We start from the raw sequence: 21,930 nt of genomic DNA, 5'->3' as shown, positions 1-21,930 counted from the left end.
TAGTTTAATAAAGGGTAGTTTAATAGAGGATTTAATAGAGGGTAGTTTAATAGAGGGTAGTTTAATAGAGTTTAATAGAGGGTAGTTTAATAGAGGGTAGTTTAATAGAGTTTAATAGAGGGTAGTTTAATAGAGGGTAGTTTAATAGAGTTTAATAGAGGGTAGTTTAGTAGAGGGTAGTTTAATAGAGGTTAGTTTAATAGAGGGTAGTTTAATAGAGGGTAGTTTAACAGAGGGTAGTTTAATAGAGGGTAGTTTAATAGAGTTATTTAATAGAGGGTAGTTTAATAGAGGGTAGTTTAATAGAGGGTAGTTTAATAGAGTTTAATAAAGGGTAGTTTAACAGAGGGTAGTTTAATAGAGGGTAGTTTAATAGAGGGTTGTTTAATAGAGTTTAATAAAGGGTAGTTTAATAGAGGGTAGTTTAATAGAGTTTACGAGGATACTTTAATAGAGGTTAGTTTAATAGAGGGTAGTTTAACAGAGGGTAGTTTAACAGAGGGTAGTTTAACTGAGGGTAGTTTAATAGGGGTAGTTTAACAGAGGGTAGTTTAACAGAGGGTAGTTTAATAGAGGGTAGTTTAACAGAGGGTAGTTTAATAAAGGGTAGTTTAATAGAGGGTAGTTTAATAGAGGGTAGTTTAACAGAGGGTAGTTTAACAGAGGGTAGTTTAACAGAGGGTAGTTTAATAGAGGGTAGTTTAATAGAGTTTAACAGAGGGTACTTTAACAGAGGGTAGTTTAACAGAGGGTAGTTTAACAGAGGGTAGTTTAACAGAGGGTAGTTTAATAGAGGGTAGTTTAACAGAGGATAGTTTAATAGAGGGTGTTTAATAGAGGGTAGTTTAATAGAGGGTAGTTTAATAAAGGGTAGTTTAATAGAGGGTAGTTTAATCAGGTAGTTTAATAAAGGGTAGTTTAATAGAGGGGAGTTTAATAGAGTTTTAATAGAGGGTAGTTTAATAGAGGGTAGTTTAATAGAGTTTAACAGAGGATAGTTTAATAGAGGGTAGTTTAATAGAGTTTTAATAGAGGGTAGTTTAATAGAGTGTTTAATAGAGGGTAGTTTAACAGAGGGTAGTTTAATAGAGTTTAACAGAGGGTAGTTTAATAGAGGGTAGTTTAATAGAGTTTAATAGAGGGTAGTTTAGAAGAGGGTAGTTTAATAGAGTTTAATAGAGTGTAGTTTAATAGAGTTTAATAGAGGGTAGTTTAATAGAGGGTAGTTTAATAGAGGGTTTAACAGAGGGTAGTTTAATAAGAGTTTAACAGAGGGTAGTTTAATAGAGGGTAGTTTAACAGAGGGTAGTTTAATAGAGGGTAGTTTAATAGAGGGTAGTTTAATAGAGGATAGTTTAATAGAGTTTAATAAAGGGTAGTTTAATAGAGGGTAGTTTAAATAAAGGGTACTTTAATAAAGGGTAGTTTAATAAAGGGTAGTTTAATAGAGGGTAGTTTAATAGAGGGTAGTTTAATAGAGGGTAGTTTAATAGAGGGTAGTTTAATAGAGTTTAACAGAGGATAGTTTAATAGAGGGTAGTTTAATAGAGTTTACTAGAGGGTACTTTAATAGAGGATAGTTTAATAGAGTTTAACAGAGGGTAGTTTAGAAGAGGGTAGTTTAATAGAGTTTAATAGAGGGTAGTTTAATAGAGTTTAATAGAGGGTAGTTTAATAAAGGGTAGTTTAACAGAGGATAGTTTAACAGAGGATAGTTTAACAGAGGGTAGTTTAACAGAGGGTAGTTTAATAGAGGGTAGTTTAATAGAGGGTAGTTTAATAGAGTTTAACAGAGGGTAGTTTAATAGAGGGTAGTTTAATAAAGGGTAGTTTAACAGAGGGTAGTTTAATAGAGGGTAGTTTAATAATTGGTAGTTTAACAAAGGGTAGTTTAATAGAGGGTAGTTTAATAGAGGATATTTTAATAGAGGGTAGTTTAATAGAGTAGTTTAATAGAGGGTAGTTTAATAGATGGTAGTTTAATAGAGGTTTAATAGAGGGTAGTTTAATAGAGGATAGTTTAATAGAGTTTAATAGAGGGTAGTTTAGTAAAGGGTAGTTTAATAAAGGGTAGTTTAATAGAGGTAGTTTAATAGAGGGTAGTTTAACAGAGGGTAGTTTAATAGAGGGTAGTTTAACAGAGGGTAGTTTAACAGAGGGTAGTTTAATAGAGGTTTAATAGAGGGTAGTTTAACAGAGGGTAGTTTAACAAAGGGTAGTTTAATAGAGGGTAGTTTAACAGAGGGTAGTTTAATAGAGGGTAGTTTAATAGAGGGTAGTTTAACAGAGTGTAGTTTAACAGAGGGTAGTTTAATAGAGTGTAGTTTAATAGAGGGTAGTTTAATAGAGTTTAACAGAGGGTAGTTTAATAGAGGGTAGTTTAACAGAGGATAGTTTAATAGAGGGTAGTTTAACAGAGGGTAGTTTAACAGAGGGTAGTTTAACAGAGGGTAGTTTAACAGAGGGTAGTTTAACAGAGGGTAGTTTAACAGAGGGTAGTTTAACAGAGGGTAGTTTAACAGAGGGTAGTTTAATAGAGGGTAGTTTAATAGAGGGTAGTTTAATAGAGGATAGTTTAATAGAGTTTAATAAAGGGTAGTTTAATAGAGGGTAGTTTAATAAAGGGTAGTTTAATAGAGGGTAGTTTAATAGAGTTTAATAGAGGGTACTTTAATAGAGGGTAGTTTAATAGAGGTTGTTTAATAGAGGGTAGTTTAATAGAGGGTAGTTTAATAGAGTTTAATAGAGGGTAGTTTAATAGAGGGTAGTTTAATAGAGTGTTTAACAGAGGGTAGTTTAATAGAGGGTAGTTTAATAGAGGGTAGTTTAATAGAGGGTAGTTTAATAGAGGGTAGTTTAATAGAGGATAGTTTAATAGAGGGTAGTTTAACAGAGGGTAGTTTAATAGAGGGTAGTTTAATAGAGGGTAGTTTAATAGAGGATAGTTTAATAGAGTTTAACAGAGGGTAGTTTAATAGAGGGTAGTTTAACAGAGGGTAGTTTAATAAAGGGTAGTTTAATAGAGTGTAGTTTAATAAAGGGTAGTTTAATAAAGGGTAGTTTAATAGAGGTAGTTTAATAGAGGGTATTTTAATAGAGGGTAGTTTAATAGAGGGTAGTTTAACAGAGGGTAGTTTAATAGAGGTGTTTAATAGAGGGTATTTTAAAGAGGGTAGTTTAATAGAGTTTAATAGAGGGTAGTTTAATAGAGGTTTATTAGAGGGTAGTTTAACAAAGGGTTGTTTAATAGAGGGTAGTTTAACAGAGGGTAGTTTAATAGAGGGTAGTTTAATAGAGGGTAGTTTAATAGAGGATAGTTTAATAGAGGGATAGTTTAATAGAGTTTAATAAAGGGTAGTTTAATAGAGGGTAGTTTAATAGACGGTAGTTTAACAGAGGGTAGTTTAACAGAGGGTAGTTTAATAGAGGGTAGTTTAATAGAGGGTAGTTTAACAGAGGGTAGTTTAACAGAGGATAGTTTAATAGAGGGTAGTTTAACAGAGGGTAGTTTAACAGAGGGTAGATTAACGGAGGGTAGTTTAATAGAGGAGTAGTTTAATAGAGTTAAAAGGTAGTTTAACAGAGGGTAGTTTAACAAAGGATAGTTTAATAAAGGGTAGTTTAACAGAGGGTAGTTTAATAAAGCGTAGTTTAATAGAGGGTAGTTTAATAGAGGGTAGTTTAACAGAGGGTAGTTTAACAGAGGGTAGTTTAATAGAGGCTAGTTTAATAGAGTTTAACAGAGGGTAGTTTAACAGAGGGTAGTTTAACAGAGGATAGTTTAATAGAGGGTAGTTTAACAGAGGGTAGTTTAACAGAGGGTAGATTAATGGAGGGTAGTTTAATAGAGGAGAAGTTTAATAGAGTTTAATAAAGGGTAGTTTAATAGAGGGTAGTTTAATAAAGGGTAGTTTAATAAAGGGTAGTTTAATAGAGGGTAGTTTAATAAAGCGTAGTTTAATAAAGGGTAGTTTAATAGAGGGTAGTTTAATAGAGTTTAATAGAGGGTAGTTTAATAGAGGGTAGTTTAATAGAGTTTAATAGAGGATAGTTTAATAGAGGGTAGTTTAATAGAGTTTAATAGAGGGTAGTTTAATAGAGGATAGTTTAATAGAGTTTAATAGAGGGTAGTTTAGAAGAGGGTAGTTTAATAGAGTTTAATAGAGGGTAGTTTAATAAATGGTAGTTTAATAGAGGATAATTTAACAGAGGGTAGTTTAACAGAGGGTAGTTTAATAGAGGGTAGTTTAATAGTGGGTAGTTTAATAGAGGATAGTTTAATAGAGTTTAATAAAGGGTAGTTAAACAGAGGGTAGTTTAATAAAGGGTAGTTTAATAAAGGGTAGTTTAATAGAGGATAGTTTAACAGAGGGTAGTTTAACAGAGGGTCGTTTAATAGAGGGTAGTTTAATAGAGGGTAGTTTAATAGAGGATAGTTTAATAGAGTTTAATAAAGGGTAGTTTAACAGAGGGTAGTTTAATAAAGGGTAGTTTAATAAAGGGTAGTTTAATAGAGGGCAGTTTAATAAAGGGTAGTTTAACAGAGGGTAGTTTAACAGAGAATAGTTTAATAGAGGGTAGTTTAACAGAGGGTAGTTTAACAGAGGGTAGTTTAATAGAGGGTAGTTTAATAGAGGGTAGTTTAATAGAGGATAGTTTAATAGAGTTTAATAAAGGGTAGTTTAATAGAGGGTAGTTTAATAGAGTTTAATAGAGGATAGTTTAATAGAGGGTAGTTTAATAGAGTTTACTAGAGGGTAGTTTAATAGAGGATAGTTTAATAGAGTTTAATAGAGGGTAGTTTAGAAGAGGGTAGTTTAATAGAGGGTAGTTTAATAGAGGGTAGTTTAATAGAGGGTAGTTTAATAGAGGATAGTTTAATAGAGGGTAGTTTAATATAGTTTAATAAAGGGTAGTTTAATAAAGGGTAGTTTAATAGAGGGTCGTTTAATAAAGGGTAGTTTAATAACGGGTAGTTTAATAGAGGGTAGTTTAATAGAGTTTAATAGAGGGTAGTTTAATAGAGGGTAGTTTAATAGAGTTTAATAAAGGGTAGTTTAATAGAGGGTAGTTTAATAGAGGGTAGTTTAATAAAGGGTAGTTTAATAAAGGGTAGTTTAATAGAGGGTAGTTTAATAGAGGGTAGTTTAATAAAGGGTAGTTTAATAAAGGGTAGTTTAATAGAGTTTAATAGAGGGTAGTTTAATAGAGGGTAGTTTAATAGAGTTTAATAGAGGATAGTTTAATAGAGGGTAGTTTAATAGAGTTTAATAGAGGGTAGTTTAGAAGAGGGTAGTTTAATAGAGTTTAATAGAGGGTAGTTTAATAGAGTTTAATAGAGGGTAGTTTAATAAAGGGTAGTTTAATAGAGGATAGTTTAACCGAGGGTAGTTTAATAGAGGGTAGTTTAATAGAGGGTATTTAATAGAGGGTAGTTTAATAGAGGGTAGTTTAATAGAGGATAGTTTAATATAGGGTAGTTTAATAGAGTTTAATAAAGGGTAGTTTAATAGAGGGTAGTTTAATAGAGGGTAGTTTAATAGAGGGTTGTTTAATAGAGTTTAATAAAGGGTAGTTTAATAGAGGGTAGTTTAATAGAGTTTAACAGAGGATACTTTAATAGAGGTTAGTTTAATAGAGGGTAGTTTAACAGAGGGTAGTTTAACAGAGGGTAGTTTAACTGAGGGTAGATTAATAGGGGTAGTTTAACAGAGGGTAGTTTAACAGAGGGTAGTTTAATAGAGGGTAGTTTAACAGAGGATAGTTTAATAAAGGGTAGTTTAATAGAGGGTAGTTTAATAGAGGGTAGTTTAACAGAGGGTAGTTTAACAGAGGGTAGTTTAACAGAGGGTAGTTTAATAGAGGGTAGTTTAATAGAGTTTAACAGAGGGTAGTTTAACAGAGGGTAGTTTAACAGAGGATAGTTTAATAGAGGGTAGTTTAACAGAGGGTAGTTTAATAGAGGGTAGTTTAATAGAGGATAGTTTAATAGAGTTTAATAAAGGGTAGTTTAATAGAGGGTAGTTTAATAAAGGGTAGTTTAATAGAGGGTAGTTTAATAAAGGGTAGTTTAATAAAGGGTAGTTTAATAGAGGGGAGTTTAATAGAGTTTAATAGAGGGTAGTTTAATAGAGGGTAGTTTAATAGAGTTTAATAGAGGATAGGTTAATAGAGGGTAGTTTAATAGAGTTTAATAGAGGGTAGTTTAATAGAGTTTAATAGAGGGTAGTTTAATAGAGGGTAGTTTAATAGAGTTTAATAGAGGATAGTTTAATAGAGGGTAGTTTAATAGAGTTTAATAGAGGGTAGTTTAATAGAGGATAGTTTAATAGAGTTTAATAGAGTGTAGTTTAGAAGAGGGTAGTTTAATAGAGTTTAATAGAGGGTAGTTTAATAGAGTTTAATAGAGGGTAGTTTAATAAAGGGTAGTTCAATAGAGGATAGTTTAACAGAGGGTAGTTTAATAGAGGGTAGTTTAATGGAGGGTAGTTTAATAGAGGGTAGTTTAATAGAGGATAGTTTAATAGAGTTTAATAAAGGGTAGTTTAATAGAGGGTAGTTTAATAAAGGGTAGTTTAAAAAAGGGTACTTTAATAAAGGGTACTTTAATAAAGGGTAGTTTAATAAAGGGTAGTTTAATAGAGGGTAGTTTAATAGAGTTTAATAGAGGGTAGTTTAATAGAGGGTAGTTTAATAGAGTTTAATAGAGGATAGTTTAATAGAGGGTAGTTTAATAGAGTTTACTAGAGGGTAGTTTAATAGAGGATAGTTTAATAGAGTTTAATAGAGGGTAGTTTAGAAGAGGGTAGTTTAATAGAGTTTAATAGAGGGTAGTTTAATAGAGTTTAATAGAGGGTAGTTTAATAAAGGGTAGTTTAATAGAGGATAGTTTAACAGAGGGTAGTTTAACAGAGGGTAGTTTAATAGAGGGTAGTTTAATAGAGGGTAGTTTAATAGAGGATAGTTTAATAGAGTTTAATAAAGGGTAGTTTAATAGAGGGTAGTTTAATAAAGGGTAGTTTAATAAAGGGTAGTTTAATAGAGGGTAGTTTAATAATTGGTAGTTTAATAAAGGGTAGTTTAATAGAGGGTAGTTTAATAGAGGGTATTTTAATAGAGGGTAGTTTAATAGAGTTTAATAGAGGATAGTTTAATAGAGGGTAGTTTAATAGAGTTTAATAGAGGGTAGTTTAATAGAGGATAGTTTAATAGAGTTTAATAGAGGGTAGTTTAGAAGAGGGTAGTTTAATAGAGTTTAATAGAGGGTAGTTTAATAGAGTTTAATAGAGGGTAGTTTAATAAAGGGTAGTTTAATAGAGGGTAGTTTAACAGAGGGTAGTTTAACAGAGGGTAGTTTAATAGAGGGTAGTTTAACAGAGGGTAGTTTAACAGAGGATAGTTTAATAGAGGGTAGTTTAACAGAGGATAGTTTAATAAAGGGTAGTTTAATAGAGGGTAGTTTAACAGAGGGTAGTTTAACAGAGGTTAGTTTAACAGAGGGTAGTTTAATAGAGGGTAGTTTAATAGAGGGTAGTTTAATAGAGTTTAACAGAGGGTAGTTTAACAGAGGGTAGTTTAACAGAGGATGGTTTAATAGAGGGTAGTTTAACAGAGGGTAGTTTAACAGAGGGTAGTTTAATAGAGGGTAGTTTAACAGAGGGTAGTTTAATAAAGGGTAGTTTAATAGAGGATAGTTTAACAGAGGGTAGTTTAACAGAGGGTAGTTTAATAGAGGGTAGTTTAATAGAGGGTAGTTTAATAGAGGATAGTTTAATAGAGTTTAATAAAGGGTAGTTTAATAGAGAGTAGTTTAATAAAGGGTAGTTTAATAAAGTGTAGTTTAATAGAGGGTAGTTTAATAAAGGGTAGTTTAATAAAGGCTAGTTTAATAGAGGGTAGTTTAATAGAGTTTAATAGAGGGTAGTTTAATAGAGGGTAGTTTAATAGAGTTTAATAGAGGATAGTTTAATAGAGGGTAGTTTAATAGAGTTTAATAGAGGGTCGTTTAGAAGAGGGTAGTTTAATAGAGTTTAATAGAGGGTAGTTTAATAGAGTTTAATAGAGGGTAGTTTAATAAAGGGTAGTTTAATAGAGGATAGTTTAACAGAGGGTAGTTTAACAGAGGGTAGTTTAATAGAGGGTAGTTTAATAGAGGGTAGTTTAATAGAGGATAGTTTAATAGAGTTTAATAGAGGGTAGTTTAATAGAGGGTAGTTTAATAAAGGGTAGTTTAATAAAGGGTAGTTTAATAGAGGGTAGTTTAATAAAGGGTAGTTTAATAAAGGGTAGTTTAATAGAGGGTAGTTTAATAGAGGGTATTTTAATAGAGGGTAGTTTAATTGAGTTTAATAGAGGTTAGTTTAATAGAGGATAGTTTAATAGAGTTTAATAGAGGGTAGTTTAGAAGAGGGTAGTTTAATAGAGTTTAATAGAGGGTAGTTTAATAGAGTTTAATAGAGGGTAGTTTAATAAAGGGTTGTTTAATAGAGGATAGTTTAACAGAGGGTAGTTTAATAGAGGGTAGTTTAATAGAGGGTAGTTTAATAGAGGATAGTTTAATAGAGGGTAGTTTAATAGAGTTTAATAAAGGTAGTTTAATAGAGGGTAGTTTAATAGACGGTAGTTTAATAGAGGGTAGTTTAATAGAGGGTAGTTTAATAGAGTTTAACAGAGGATACTTTAATAGAGGGTAGTTTGATAGAGTTTAACAGAGGGTAGTTTAATAGAGGGTAGTTTAACAGAGGATAGTTTAACAGAGGGTAGTTTAACAGAGGGTAGTTTAATAGAGGGTAGTTTAACAGAGTTTAATAGAGGGTAGTTTAACAGAGTTTAATAGAGGGTAGTTTAATATAGTTTAATAGAGTGTAGTTTAATAGAGTTTAATAGAGGGTAGTTTAATAAAGGGTAGTTTAATAGAGGGTAGTTTAATAGAGTACGGGAGGGAGGGGTTAAGGGAGGGTTGACTTTGGGTATGACCAGTGAGATATACCTGCTGGAGCGCGTGCTACGGGTGGGTGTTGTTATCGTGACCAGTGAACTGAGATAAGGCGGAGCTTTACCTAGCAAAAACGTATAGATGACCTAGAGCCAGTGGGTCTGGCGACGAATATGTAGCGAGGGCCAGCCGACTAAAGCATACAGGTCGCAGTGGTGGGTGGTATAAGGGGCTTTGGTGACAAAACGGATGGCACTGTGATAGACTGCATCCAGTTTGCCGAGTAGAGTATTCGAAGCTATTTTGTAAATTACATCGCCGAAATCGACGATCGGTAGGATAGTCAGTTTTACGAGGGTATGTTTGGCGGCATGAATGAAGGAGGCTTTGTTGCGAAATAGGAAGCCGATTCTAGATTTAATTTTGGATTGGAGATGTTTAATATGAGTCTGGAAGGAGAGTTTACAGTCTAGCCAGACACCTAGGTATTTGTAGTTGTCCACATATTCTAAGTCAGAACCGTCCAGAGTAGTGATTCTGGTCGGGCGGGCGGGTGCGGGAAGCGAACAGCTGAAAAGCATGCATTTGGATTTGCTAGCCTTTAAGAGCAGTTGGAGTCCACAGAAGGAGAGTTGTATGGCATTGAAGCTCATTTGGAGGTTAGTTAACACAGTTTCCAAAGAAGGGCCAGATGTATACAGAATGGTGTTGTCTGCGCAGAGGTGGATCAGGGAATCACCTGCAGCAAGAGCGACATCGTTGATATATACAGAGAAAAGAGTCGGCCCGAGAATTGAACCCTGTGGTACCCCCATAGAGACTGCCAGAGGTCCGGACAACAGGCCCTCCGATTTGACACACTGATCTCTATCTGAGAAGTAGTTGGTGAACCAGGCGATGCAGTCATTTGAGAAACCAAGGCTGTTGAGTCTGCCGATAAGAATACAGTGATTGACAGAGATGAAAGCCTTGGCCAGGTGGATAAAGACGGCTGCACAGTACTGTCTTTTATCGATGGCGGTTATGATATCATTTAGTACCTTGAGCGTGGCTGAGGTGCACCCGTGACCAGCTCGGAAACCGGTTTGCACAGCGGAGAAGGTACAGTGGGATTCGAAATGGTCGGTGATCTGTTTATTAACTTGGCTTTCGAAGACTTTAGAAAGGCAGGGTAGGATGGATATAGGTCTATAACAGTTTGGGTCTAGAGTGTCACCCCCTTTGAAGAGGGGGATGACCGCAGCAGCTTTCCAATCTTTAGGGATCTCGGACGATACGAAAGAGAGGTTGAACAGACTGGGAGTAGGGGTTGCAACAATGGCGGCGGATCATTTTAGAAAGAGAGGGTCCAGATTGTCTAGCCCAGCTGATTTGTACGGGTCCAGGTTTTGCAGCTCTTTCAGAACATCTGCTATCTGGATTTGGGTGAAGGAGAAGCTGGGGAGGCTTGGGCAAGTGGCTGCGGGGGGTGTGGAGCTTTTGGCCAGGGTAGCCAGGAGGAAAGCATGGCCAGCTGTAGAAAAATGCTTATTGAAATTCTCGATTATCGTGGATTTATTGGTGGTGACAGTGTTACCTAGCCTCAGTGCAGTGGGCAGCTGGGAGGAGTTGCTCTTATTCTCCATGGACTTTACAGTGTCCCAAAACTTTTTGGAATTAGAGCTACAGGATGCAAATTTCTGTTTAAAAAAGCTAGTCTTTGCATTCCTGACTGACTGCGTGTATTGGTTCCTGACTTCCCTGAAAAGTTGCATATCACGGGGACTATTCGATGCTAGTGCAGTCCGCCACAGGATGTTTTTGTGCTGGTCGAGGGCAGTCAGGTCTGGAGTGAACCAAGGGCTATATCTGTTCTTAGTTCTAAATTTTTTGAAAGGGGCATGCTTATTTAAGATGGTGAGGAAATTACTTTTAAAGAACGACCAGGCATCCTCGACTGACGGGATGAGGTCAATATCTTTCCAGGATACCCGGGCCAGATCGATTAGAAAGGCCTGCTCGCAGAAGTGTTTTAGGGAGCGTTTGACAGTGATGAGGGGTGGTCGTTTGACCGCAGACCCATAGCGGATGCAGGCAATGAGGCAGTGATTGCTGCGATCCTGATTGAAAACAGCAGAGGTGTATTTGGAGGGCAAGTTGGTCAGGATAATATCTATGAGGGTACCCATATTTACGGATTTAGGGTTGTACCTGGTGGGTTCCTTGATAATTTGTATGAGATTGAGGGTATCTAACTTAGATAGTAGGACTGCCGGGGTGTTAAGCATATCCCAGTTTAGGTCACCTAACAGAATGAACTCTGAAGATAGATGGGGGGCAATCAATTCACATATGGTGTCCAGGGCTCAGCTGGGAGCTGAGGGGGGTCTATAACAGGCGGCAACAGTGAGAGATTTATTTCTGGAGAGATTAATTTTTTAAATTATAAGCTCGAACTGTTTGGGCATAGACCTGGAAAGTATGACAGAACTTTGCAGGCTATCTCTGGAGTAGATTGCAACTCCTCCCCCTTTGGCAGTTTTATCTTGACAGAAAATGTTGTACTTGGGTATGGAAATCTCAGAATTTTTGGTGGCCTTCCTAAGCCAGGATTCAGACACGGCAAGGACATCAGGGTTGGCGGAGTGTGCTAAAGCAGTGAATAAAACAAACTTAGGGAGTAGGCTTCTGATGTTAACATGCATGAATCCAAGGCTTTTTCGGATACAGAAGCAACAAATGCGATGCCTGGGGACACGCAGGGCCTGGGTTCACCTCTACATCCCCCGAGGAACAGAGGAGGAGTAGGATGAGGGTACGGCTAAAGGCTATCAAGACTGGTCGTCTAGTGCGTTGGGGACAGAGAATAAAAGGAGCAGATTTCTGGGCGTGGTAGAATAGATTCAGGGCATAATGTGCAGACAGGGGTATGGTGGGGTGCGTGTACAGTGGAGGTAAGCCCAGGCACTGAGTGATGATAAGAGAGGTTGCATCTCTGGACGCGCTAGTTATGCTGGGTGAGATCACCGCATGTGTGGGACTAGGGACAAAGGAGGTATCTGAGGCATGTTGAGTGGGACTAGGGGCACTGCAGTACACTAACACAATGATAACTATCCTAAACAACAGTGTACAAGGCATATTGACATTTGAGAGAGACATAAAGCGAGGCATAAAGCAATCACAGGTGTTGGTTACTGGAAGGTATATTTAATTTAAAAATGGAAAAGAGATAAATTTAAATATGTATACAAAAAAAGACCAAAAATACAAAATGTACACGAGAGGATGACAACCCACGTCTGCACTGCTACGCCATCTTGGTCTTGAAGACAGCTCCTGAATATCATTAACTAGCTGTCTCGAAGACAGGTCCTGAATATCATTAACTAGCTGTCTCTAAGCTCCTGAATATCATTAACTAGCTGTCTCGAAGATAGTTCCTGAATATCATTAACTAGCTGTCTCGAAGACAGTTCCTGAATATCATTAACTAGCTGTCTCGAAGACAATTCCTGAATATCATTAACTAGCTGTCTCTAAGCTCCTGAACATCATTAACTAGCTGTCTCGAAGCTCCTGAATATCATTAACTAGCTGTCTCGAAGATAGTTCCTGAATATCATTAACTAGCTGTCTCAAAGACAGTTCATGAACATCATTAACTAGCTGTCTCTAAGCTCCTGAATATCATTAACTAGCTGTCTCGAAGCTCCTGAATATCATTAACTAGCTGTCTCGAAGATAGTTCCTGAATATCATTAACTAGCTGTCTCAAAGACAGTTCCTGAACATCATTAACTAGCTGTCTCAAAGACAGTTCCTGAACATCATTAACTAGCTGTCTCTAAGCTCCTGAATATCATTAACTAGCTGTCTCGAAGCTTCTGAATATCATTAACTAGCTGTCTCTAAGCTCCTGAATATCATTAACTAGCTGTCTCGAAGATAGTTCCTGAATATCATTAACTAGCTGTCTCTAAGTTCCTGAATATCATTAACTAGCTGTCTCTAAGCTCCTGAATATCATTAACTAGCTGTCTCTAAGCTCCTGAATATCATTAACTAGCTGTCTTGAAGACAGCTCCTGAATATCATTAACTAGCTGTCTCGATGACAGCTCCTGAATATCATTAACTAGCTGTCTCTAAGCTCCTGAATATCATTAACTAGCTGTCTCGAAGATAGTTCCTGAATATCATTAACTAGCTGTCTCGAAGACAGTTCCTGAATATCATTAACTAGCTGTCTCAAAGACAGTTCCTGAATATCATTAACTAGCTGTCTCTAAGCTCCTGAACATCGTTAACTAGCTGTCTCTAAGCTCCTGAATATCATTAACTAGCTGTCTCTAAGCTCCTGAATATCGTTAACTAGCTGTCTCTAAGCTCCTGAATATCATTAACTAGCTGTTTCGAAGCTCCTGAATATCATTAACAAGCTGTCTCTAAGCTCCTGAACATCATTAACTAGCTGTCTCTAAGCTCCTGAACATCATTAACTAGCTGTCTCTAAGCTCCTGAATATCATTAACTAGCTGTCTCGAAGACAGTTCCTGAATATCATTAACTAGCTGTCTCGAAGCTCCTGAACATCATTAACTAGCTGTCTCGAAGACAGCTCCTGAATATCATTAACTAGCTGTCTCTAAGTTCCTGAACATCATTAACTAGCTGTCTCGAAGACAGCTCCTGAATATCATTAACTAGCTGTCTCGAAGACAGTTCCTGAATATCATTAACTAGCTGTCTCTAAGCTCCTGAATATCATTAACTAGCTGTCTCTAAGTTCCTGAACATCATTAACTAGCTGTCTCAAAGACAGTTCCTGAATATCATTAACTAGCTGTCTCTAAGTTCCTGAATATCATTAACTAGCTGTCTCGAAGTTCCTGAACATCATTAACTAGCTGTCTCGAAGCTCCTGAATATCATTAACTAGCTGTCTCGAAGTTCCTGAACATCATTAACTAGCTGTCTCTAAGCTCCTGAATATCATTAACTAGCTGTCTCGAAGTTCCTGAACATCATTAACTAGCTGTCTCGAAGACAGCTCCTGAATATCATTAACTAGCTGTCTCTAAGCTCCTGAATATCATTAACTAGCTGTCTCAAAGACAGTTCCTGAATATCATTAACTAGCTGTCTCGAAGATAGTTCCTGAATATCATTAACTAGCTGTCTCAAAGACAGTTCCTGAACATCATTAACTAGCTGTCTCAAAGACAGTTCCTGAACATCATTAACTAGCTGTCTCTAAGCTCCTGAATATCATTAACTAGCTGTCTCGAAGCTTCTGAATATCATTAACTAGCTGTCTCTAAGCTCCTGAATATCATTAACTAGCTGTCTCGAAGATAGTTCCTGAATATCATTAACTAGCTGTCTCTAAGTTCCTGAATATCATTAACTAGCTGTCTCTAAGCTCCTGAATATCATTAACTAGCTGTCTCTAAGCTCCTGAATATCATTAACTAGCTGTCTTGAAGACAGCTCCTGAATATCATTAACTAGCTGTCTCGATGACAGCTCCTGAATATCATTAACTAGCTGTCTCTAAGCTCCTGAATATCATTAACTAGCTGTCTCGAAGATAGTTCCTGAATATCATTAACTAGCTGTCTCGAAGACAGTTCCTGAATATCATTAACTAGCTGTCTCAAAGACAGTTCCTGAATATCATTAACTAGCTGTCTCTAAGCTCCTGAACATCGTTAACTAGCTGTCTCTAAACTCCTGAATATCATTAACTAGCTGTCTCTAAGCTCCTGAATATCATTAACTAGCTGTCTCGAAGTTCCTGAACATCATTAACTAGCTGTCTCGAAGACAGCTCCTGAATATCATTAACTAGCTGTCTCTAAGCTCCTGAATATCATTAACTAGCTGTCTCAAAGACAGTTCCTGAATATCATTAACTAGCTGTCTATAAGACAGCTCCTGAACATCATTAACTAGCTGTCTCGAAGACAGCTCCTGAATATCGTTAACTAGCTGTCTCTAAGCTCCTGAATATCGTTAACTAGCTGTCTCTAAGCTCCTGAATATCATTAACTAGCTGTCTCTAAGCTCCTGAATATCATTAACTAGCTGTCTCGAAGCTCCTGAATATCATTAACTAGCTGTCTCTAAGCTCCTGAACATCATTAACTAGCTGTCTCGAAGCTCCTGAATATCATTAACTAGCTGTCTCTAAGCTCCTGAATATCATTAACTAGCTGTCTCTAAGCTCCTGAATATCATTAACTAGCTGTCTCGAAGCTCCTGAATATCATTAACTAGCTGTCTCGAAGATAGTTCCTGAATATCATTAACTAGCTGTCTCGAAGCTCCTGAATATCATTAACTAGCTGTCTCAAAGCTCCTGAATATCGTTAACTAGCTGTCTCTAAGACAGCTCCTGAACATCATTAACTAGCTGTCTCAAAGACAGCTCCTGAACATCATTAACTAGCTGTCTCGAAGCTCCTGAACATCATTATATTTTTGAAACGTATTTGATAGCCTTTTCACATTTCAACTATTAGCGGTCTCACAGGCAGAATCTCAAATCACCCGCTCGCCCCTCGGTCCTCCATTTGTGCGTTCAAGCGCGCCTCCTCCATTTGAACAAGTGTCCCAAGGCTGAGGGAGTGAAAATGATTGAGGTTGTATGGGATAATTATCCCCTCCGGTAGACACTTCGACTGAGACTGCAATGCTGCCGGCTTCATAGGGAAGTGGAATCCCATAAGGCACAGCGTCATTTTCTTTTCATTTTTTTTTCTTTCGCAATTTCACACAAAAGAACGGAGAGGCCGAGGCATGCCTAATTATACGATACGTGCATTTCTTTATGTCTGATGTCGAGACATGACACATAAAATATTAAACAGCTCCCAAATTAAAATGTTTAACTGTTTAACTGAGGTTTATATTTTGTAAAACGACAAGGGAGGATTTGTTCATGTGAATTTCATGCATCATTCAAGTCATGTGTGTCCTGAAGTTCATGGATTTATTTATCACCCTCGCCACTCTCTGGAAGTCACCCTCTGAGATACGTTAGAACACGTGTAAACAGAGGGACCTCCGAGAAAGTTGGTAGGGGCGAGACGGTGGTTTGGGATTCACTGTGTCTCTCTCTCTCTCTCTCTCTCTCTCTCTCTCTCTCTCTCTTCCCGTCTCTCTCTCTGTCTCTCTCTCTCCCTGTCTCTCCCCCGTCTCTCTCTCTCTCATGTTTCTCTCTCCCTCTCTCTCCCGTGTCTCTCTCTCCCTCTCTGTGTCTCTCTCTCCCTCTCTCTGTCACTCTCTCTCCCTGTCTCTATCTCTCCCTTTCTCTCCCCCATCTCTCTCTCTCTCCCTCTCTCTCTCTCTCTCTCTCCCTCTCTCTCTCTGTCTCTCTCTCTCCCTGTCTCTCCCGTGTCTCTCTCTCCCTCTCTGTGTCTCTCTCTCCCTCTCTGTGTCGCTCTCTCCCTGTCTCTATCTCTCCCTTTCTCTCCCCCATCTCTCTCTTTCTCCCTCTCTGTCTCTCTCCCTGTCTGTCTCTCTCTGTCTCTTTCTCTACAGATCCTATTTGACCAGGCCCAGAGGTCAATCAAACAGCAGCTCCACACCTTCATCAAAGAGTGAGTATCATCCCTTCTTCCTTTGGTGTAGGCCTCTTCTTCTTTTCTCATTTCAGTCCATAGAGATGGATAGAGGACTCTAGTACCCAAAAGCCCATTTTAGCATGGACAACACCATTGAGGACTTTCACCATTTTGAAGTAGGGTGGGACTTTCTATGGGTTAACGAAGGATCACATACTTCCATCCAGGTCATCAGGAGGGATCAGCCAATGAATTATACTCATGAGGGAACTTTCCAGCTCTACAGGTGCCACTAAATCAACCAACTTATACCTGTTCCAACAACACCCTCCAGGTGGCAGTATGCACCATTTTCAGGTTGTTTACCAACTCATAGAACTAGTAGAAGAAGAACAGTGACTCCTTCAAAAAAGTAGATGGCCTCAATGGAGCTACCCTGTGTGCTCACAGATATCTTAAATGGGACAGTTACAACGGTGCGATCTCTATACATCTCTATGTTTCAGTCTCTCATCTCTCTTCTTTCATTTTTCTGTTTGCAAAAAAAAAAGTTAAATCTGAGGTCCTCAATCAAGGTTTCCTTAGCCTGGTCCCAGATCTGTTTGTGTTGTCTTGCCAACAACTACTATAGTCTTCGTCACGCTAGACGCAAAATTCAGCTGCATTTTGGCAAGACAGCACAAACAGATCTGGGACCAGGCTAAGGTTCTCCCTAAAAAACAGGAATACAAAACGAAATCTCCCTCTAGGGATGTGTGTAAGTCACTCTCTCTCTCCTCCCCCTCTAGGGACATGTGTAAGTCACTCTCTCTCTCTCTCCTCCCCCTCTAGGGATGTGTGTAAGTCACTCTCTCTCTCTCGTCGCCCTCTAGGGACGTGTGTAAGTCACTCTCTCTCTCTCTTCGCCCTCTAGGGACGTGTGTAAGTCACTCTCTCTCCTCCCCCTCTAGGGACGTGTGTAAGTCACTCTCTCTCTCTCTCTCTCTCTCTCTTCGCCCTCTAGGGACGTGTGTAAGTCACTCTCTCTCTCTCCTCCCCCTCTAGGGACGTGTGTAAGTCACTCTCTCTCTTCGCCCTCTAGGGACGTGTGTAAGTCACTCTCTCTCTCTCTTCGCCCTCTAGGGACGTGTGTAAGTCACTCTCTCTCTCTCTTCGCCCTCTAGGGACGTGTGTAAGTCACTCTCTCTCTCTCTTCGCCCTCTAGGGACGTGTGTAAGTCACTCTCTCTCTCTCCACCCCCTCTAGGGACGTGCGTAAGTTCAAGGAGACTAAGAAGCAGTTTGACCGTGTGAGGGAGGACATGGAGATAGCCCAGGTGAAGAACGCCCAGGCCCCCAGGAACAAACCTCACGAGGTGGAGGAGGCCACTTCCTCTCTCACCCTGACCAGGAAGTGCTTCAGGCACCTGGCCCTGGACTACGTACTGCAGGTGAGAGGCATCACATTTAACATTTTAGTCCAAATTACAGTTACTATGACAACCACATATCAGTTAAACTGTTGATCCAAGACAACCACACATCAGTTAACGATTGATCTATATAATAGTAATACAATACCAGTAATATGACTGCAATACCAGTAATATAATACCAGTAATATGACTGCAATACCAGAAATATTATACCAGTAATATGACTGCAATACCAGTAATATAATACCAGTAATATGACTGCAATACCAGTAATATAATACCAGTAATATGACATCAATACCAGTAATATAATACCAGTAATATGACTGCAATACCAGTAATATAATACCAGTAATATGACTGCAATACCAGTAATATAATACCAGTAATATGACTGCAATACCAGTAATATGACATCAATACCAGTAATATAATACCAGTGATATGACTGCAATACCAACAATATAATACCAGTAATATGACATCAATACAAGTAATATGACTGCAATACCAGTAATATGACTGAAATACCAGTAATATAATACCAGTGATATGACTGCAATACCAGTAATATAATACCAGTAATATGACTGCAATACCAGAAATATGACTGCAATACCAGTAATATGACTGCAATACCAACAATATAATACCAGTAATATGACTGCAATACCAGTAATATAATACCAGTAATATGACTGCAATACCAGAAATATGACTGCAATACCAGTAATATGACTGCAATACCAACAATATAATACCAGTAATATGACTGCAATACCAGTAATATGATCCCAGTAATATGACTGCAATACCAGTAATATAATACCAGTAATATGACTGCAATACCAGTAATATAATACCAGTAATATGACTGCAATACCAACAATATAATACCAGTAATATGACATCAATACAAGTAATATAATACCAGTAATATGACTTCAATACCAGTAATATGAATACCAGTAATATGACTGCAATACCAGTAATATAATACCAGTAATATGACTGCAATACCAGAAATATGACTGCAATACCAGTAATATGACTGCAATACCAGTAATATAATACCAGTAATATGACTGCAATACCAACAATATAATACCAGTAATATGACATCAATACAAGTAATATAATACCAGTAATATGACTGCAATACCAGTAATATAATACCAGTAATATGACATCAATACAAGTAATATGACTTTAATACCAGTAATATGACTGCAATACCAGTAATATGACTGCAATACCAGTAATATAATACCAGTAATATGACTGCAATACCAGTAATATGACTGCAATACCAGTAATATAATACCAGTAATATGACTGCAATACCAGTAATATAATACCAGTAATATGACTGCAATACCAGTTTGCAATACCAGTAATATGACTGCAATACCAGTAATATAATACCAGTAATATGACTGCAATACCAGTAATATAATACCAGTAATATGACTGCAATACCAACAATATAATACCAGTAATATGACATCAATACAAGTAATATGACTGCAATACCAGTAATATGACTGCAATACCAGTAATATAATACCAGTAATATGACTGCAATACCAGTAATATAATACCAGTAATATGACTGCAATACCAGTAATATAATACCAGTAATATGACTGCAATACCAGTAATATAATACCAGTAATATGACTGCAATACCAGTAATATAATACCAGTAATATGACTGCAATACCAGTAATATGACTGCAATACCAACAATATTATACCAGTGATATGACTGCAATACCAGTAATGTCCAGTATGTGGTGCCATGATCCCTCAGTCCATGCTTGTGGCTTGACAACTTTCTAGAAGTAAACATAATGTTAACTTGAATCTAACCTGTTGTATTTCTACTGTTACTGATAATCAAACTGATCACTAAATGTAATTTTGTCCATCTTTTCAGATCAATGTTCTTCAGGCTAAGAAGAAGTTTGAGATCCTTGATGCAGTGAGTAGTGACCTTGTCCTCTAAACCTCTGATTCCATGCCGTTACATGTATTAGCCATTTAAAACGCAAGATAATATGTTTTATTCTCTCTCTCTCTCTCTCTCTCTCTCTCTCTCTCTCTCTCTCTCTCTCTCTCTCTCTCTCTCTCTCTCTATATATATATATATATATATATACTCTCTATCCTCTCTCTCTCTCTCCTCTATCTCTCTCTCTCTCAGATGCTGTCGTTCATGCGAGCCCAGTACACCTTGTTTCAACAGGGCTATAAAATATTGGATGAGATTGATCCCTACATGAAGAAACTAGCTGCAGAGGTGAGAAAACGAGAGAGAGCGAGAGAGAGAGCGAGAGAGAGACAGAGAGAGAGAGAGAGAGAGCGCGAGAGCGAGAGAGAGAGAGAGAGAGACACCCCAGAAACACTGACCACAGATCTTATACCTGTTGGCCTCGAGCCTCTCCCATACACCTGCTCCCCAAGTCAGGCTGACTGTCCTGGCGATTCCCTGACACAGGCCTCGCTAGTGTAGCAAAGAGGAGGGTTATAGTATGGTTATAGACCCAGTCACAGAGTAGGAAAACAAGGTGGGCACCAGAGAGAGATTGGCCTCTACTGTATCTGTCATTTGCCTAGTTAAATAAAGGTTAAATAAAATGTTTAAAAAAATACAATTAATCCCAGAGTACTGTCATGGAAATTAGTTTTAAGAATAACACTTCTTACAAGAACTTGTAAATTCAATATAGACTTTAATACAGAGTAGTAAAGCCGAGCCGGTCCGCGGAACCACGACTTCTTTCCTTCGGCCCCGGCTCTGCTTTTATGCATATACAATACATAGGTCCATCCTTTATGTAAATGAAGTAAAACCCCCTATGCGTTCTGCCACCTATTTTCTTTCAACCCAATGGATAACGCCCATATCTGCTTTTAGCTCTAACATTGTAGTGGCTGGATAACGCCCATATCTGCTTTTAGCTCTAACATTGTAGTGGCTGGATAACGCCCATATCTGCTTTTAGCTCTAACATTGTAGTGGCTGGATAACGCCCATATCTGCTTTTAGCTCTAACATAGTAGTGGCTGGATAACGCCCATATCTGCTTTTAGCTCTAACATAGTAGTGGCTGGATAACGCCCATATCTGCTTTTAGCTCTAACATAGTAGTGGCTGGATAACGCCCATATCTGCTTTTAGCTCTAACATTGTAGTGGCTGGATAACGCCCATATCTGCTTTTAGCTCTAACATTGTAGTGGCTGGATAACGCCCATATCTGCTTTTAGCTCTAACATAGTAGGGGCTAGACTCTCCTCATATGGATATGAAAATAATGCATGCATTGCAGGCTTACGCTTGGCATAAGTCATGGCCATACATACAGCTTGCCTGGCCGTTCCTACTTGGGGATGTATAGCCATCTGTTATCTCCACTCAGGGCCTGCTGTCAGTCTCCTCTTTCGCTAGCTAATGTATTTCTATCTTTCTTTCCCTCAGCAAGTCTACCTTTCTCCCACAGTACCAATTGCCAAATGAAGGCACTCCTAATCCCAGACTGGGAACACACACAGATTAGGCCACGTGTGTGTGAGTGTGTGTGTGTGTGTTCTCTCTAACTGTGCTGTGTTAATCCCATCTGCAGCTGGATCAGCTGGTCATAGACTCAGCCATGGAGAAGAGAGACCTGGAACACAAACACGCTACCATACAGCAGAGGGTGAGGAACTACACACACACACACACACACACACACACACACACACACACACACACACACACACACACACACACACACACACACACACACACACACACCAGATTTACATTAATCAAGGATCCAAACATCTCAAAAGGTCCCTGTGTACATGGACACTGAACTTCTACAGCTGCTTTGCCTTGGTCTTTGTCAGGCCCACAATCTGAAGGTGTCAGGCCCACAATCTGATGCTGTCAGGCCCACAATCTGAAGGTGTCAGGCCCACAATCTGATGCTGTCAGGCCCACAATCTGAAGGTGTCAGGCCCACAATCTGATGCTGTCAGGCCC

General features: G+C 38.1%; 1 protein-coding gene across 10 annotated transcripts in view; it reads left to right on the top strand.

Moving 5' to 3' along the window:
* Positions 1-21,930, top strand: part of LOC106583764 (arf-GAP with coiled-coil, ANK repeat and PH domain-containing protein 3) — a 213,771-nt gene that overhangs the window by 130,212 nt on the left and 61,629 nt on the right. For all 10 annotated transcript variants that reach the window (XR_006761277.1, XR_006761276.1, XM_045705083.1 and 7 more), the window contains exons 5-9: positions 16,462-16,520; positions 17,730-17,913; positions 19,838-19,882; positions 20,105-20,200; positions 21,527-21,601. Coding sequence is in view for 8 of the 10 variants with exons in the window: in XM_045705083.1 (XP_045561039.1) it covers positions 16,462-16,520; positions 17,730-17,913; positions 19,838-19,882; positions 20,105-20,200; positions 21,527-21,601 (459 nt within the window). In the remaining 2 variants the exon portion in view is untranslated. The remainder of the gene's footprint in view (positions 1-16,461; positions 16,521-17,729; positions 17,914-19,837; positions 19,883-20,104; positions 20,201-21,526; positions 21,602-21,930) is intronic.

This window comes from Salmo salar, chromosome ssa22 (assembly GCF_905237065.1).
Source record: "Salmo salar chromosome ssa22, Ssal_v3.1, whole genome shotgun sequence".
Lineage (NCBI taxonomy): Eukaryota > Metazoa > Chordata > Actinopteri > Salmoniformes > Salmonidae > Salmo > Salmo salar.
This window is presented reverse-complemented; position numbering and strand designations above follow the sequence as displayed.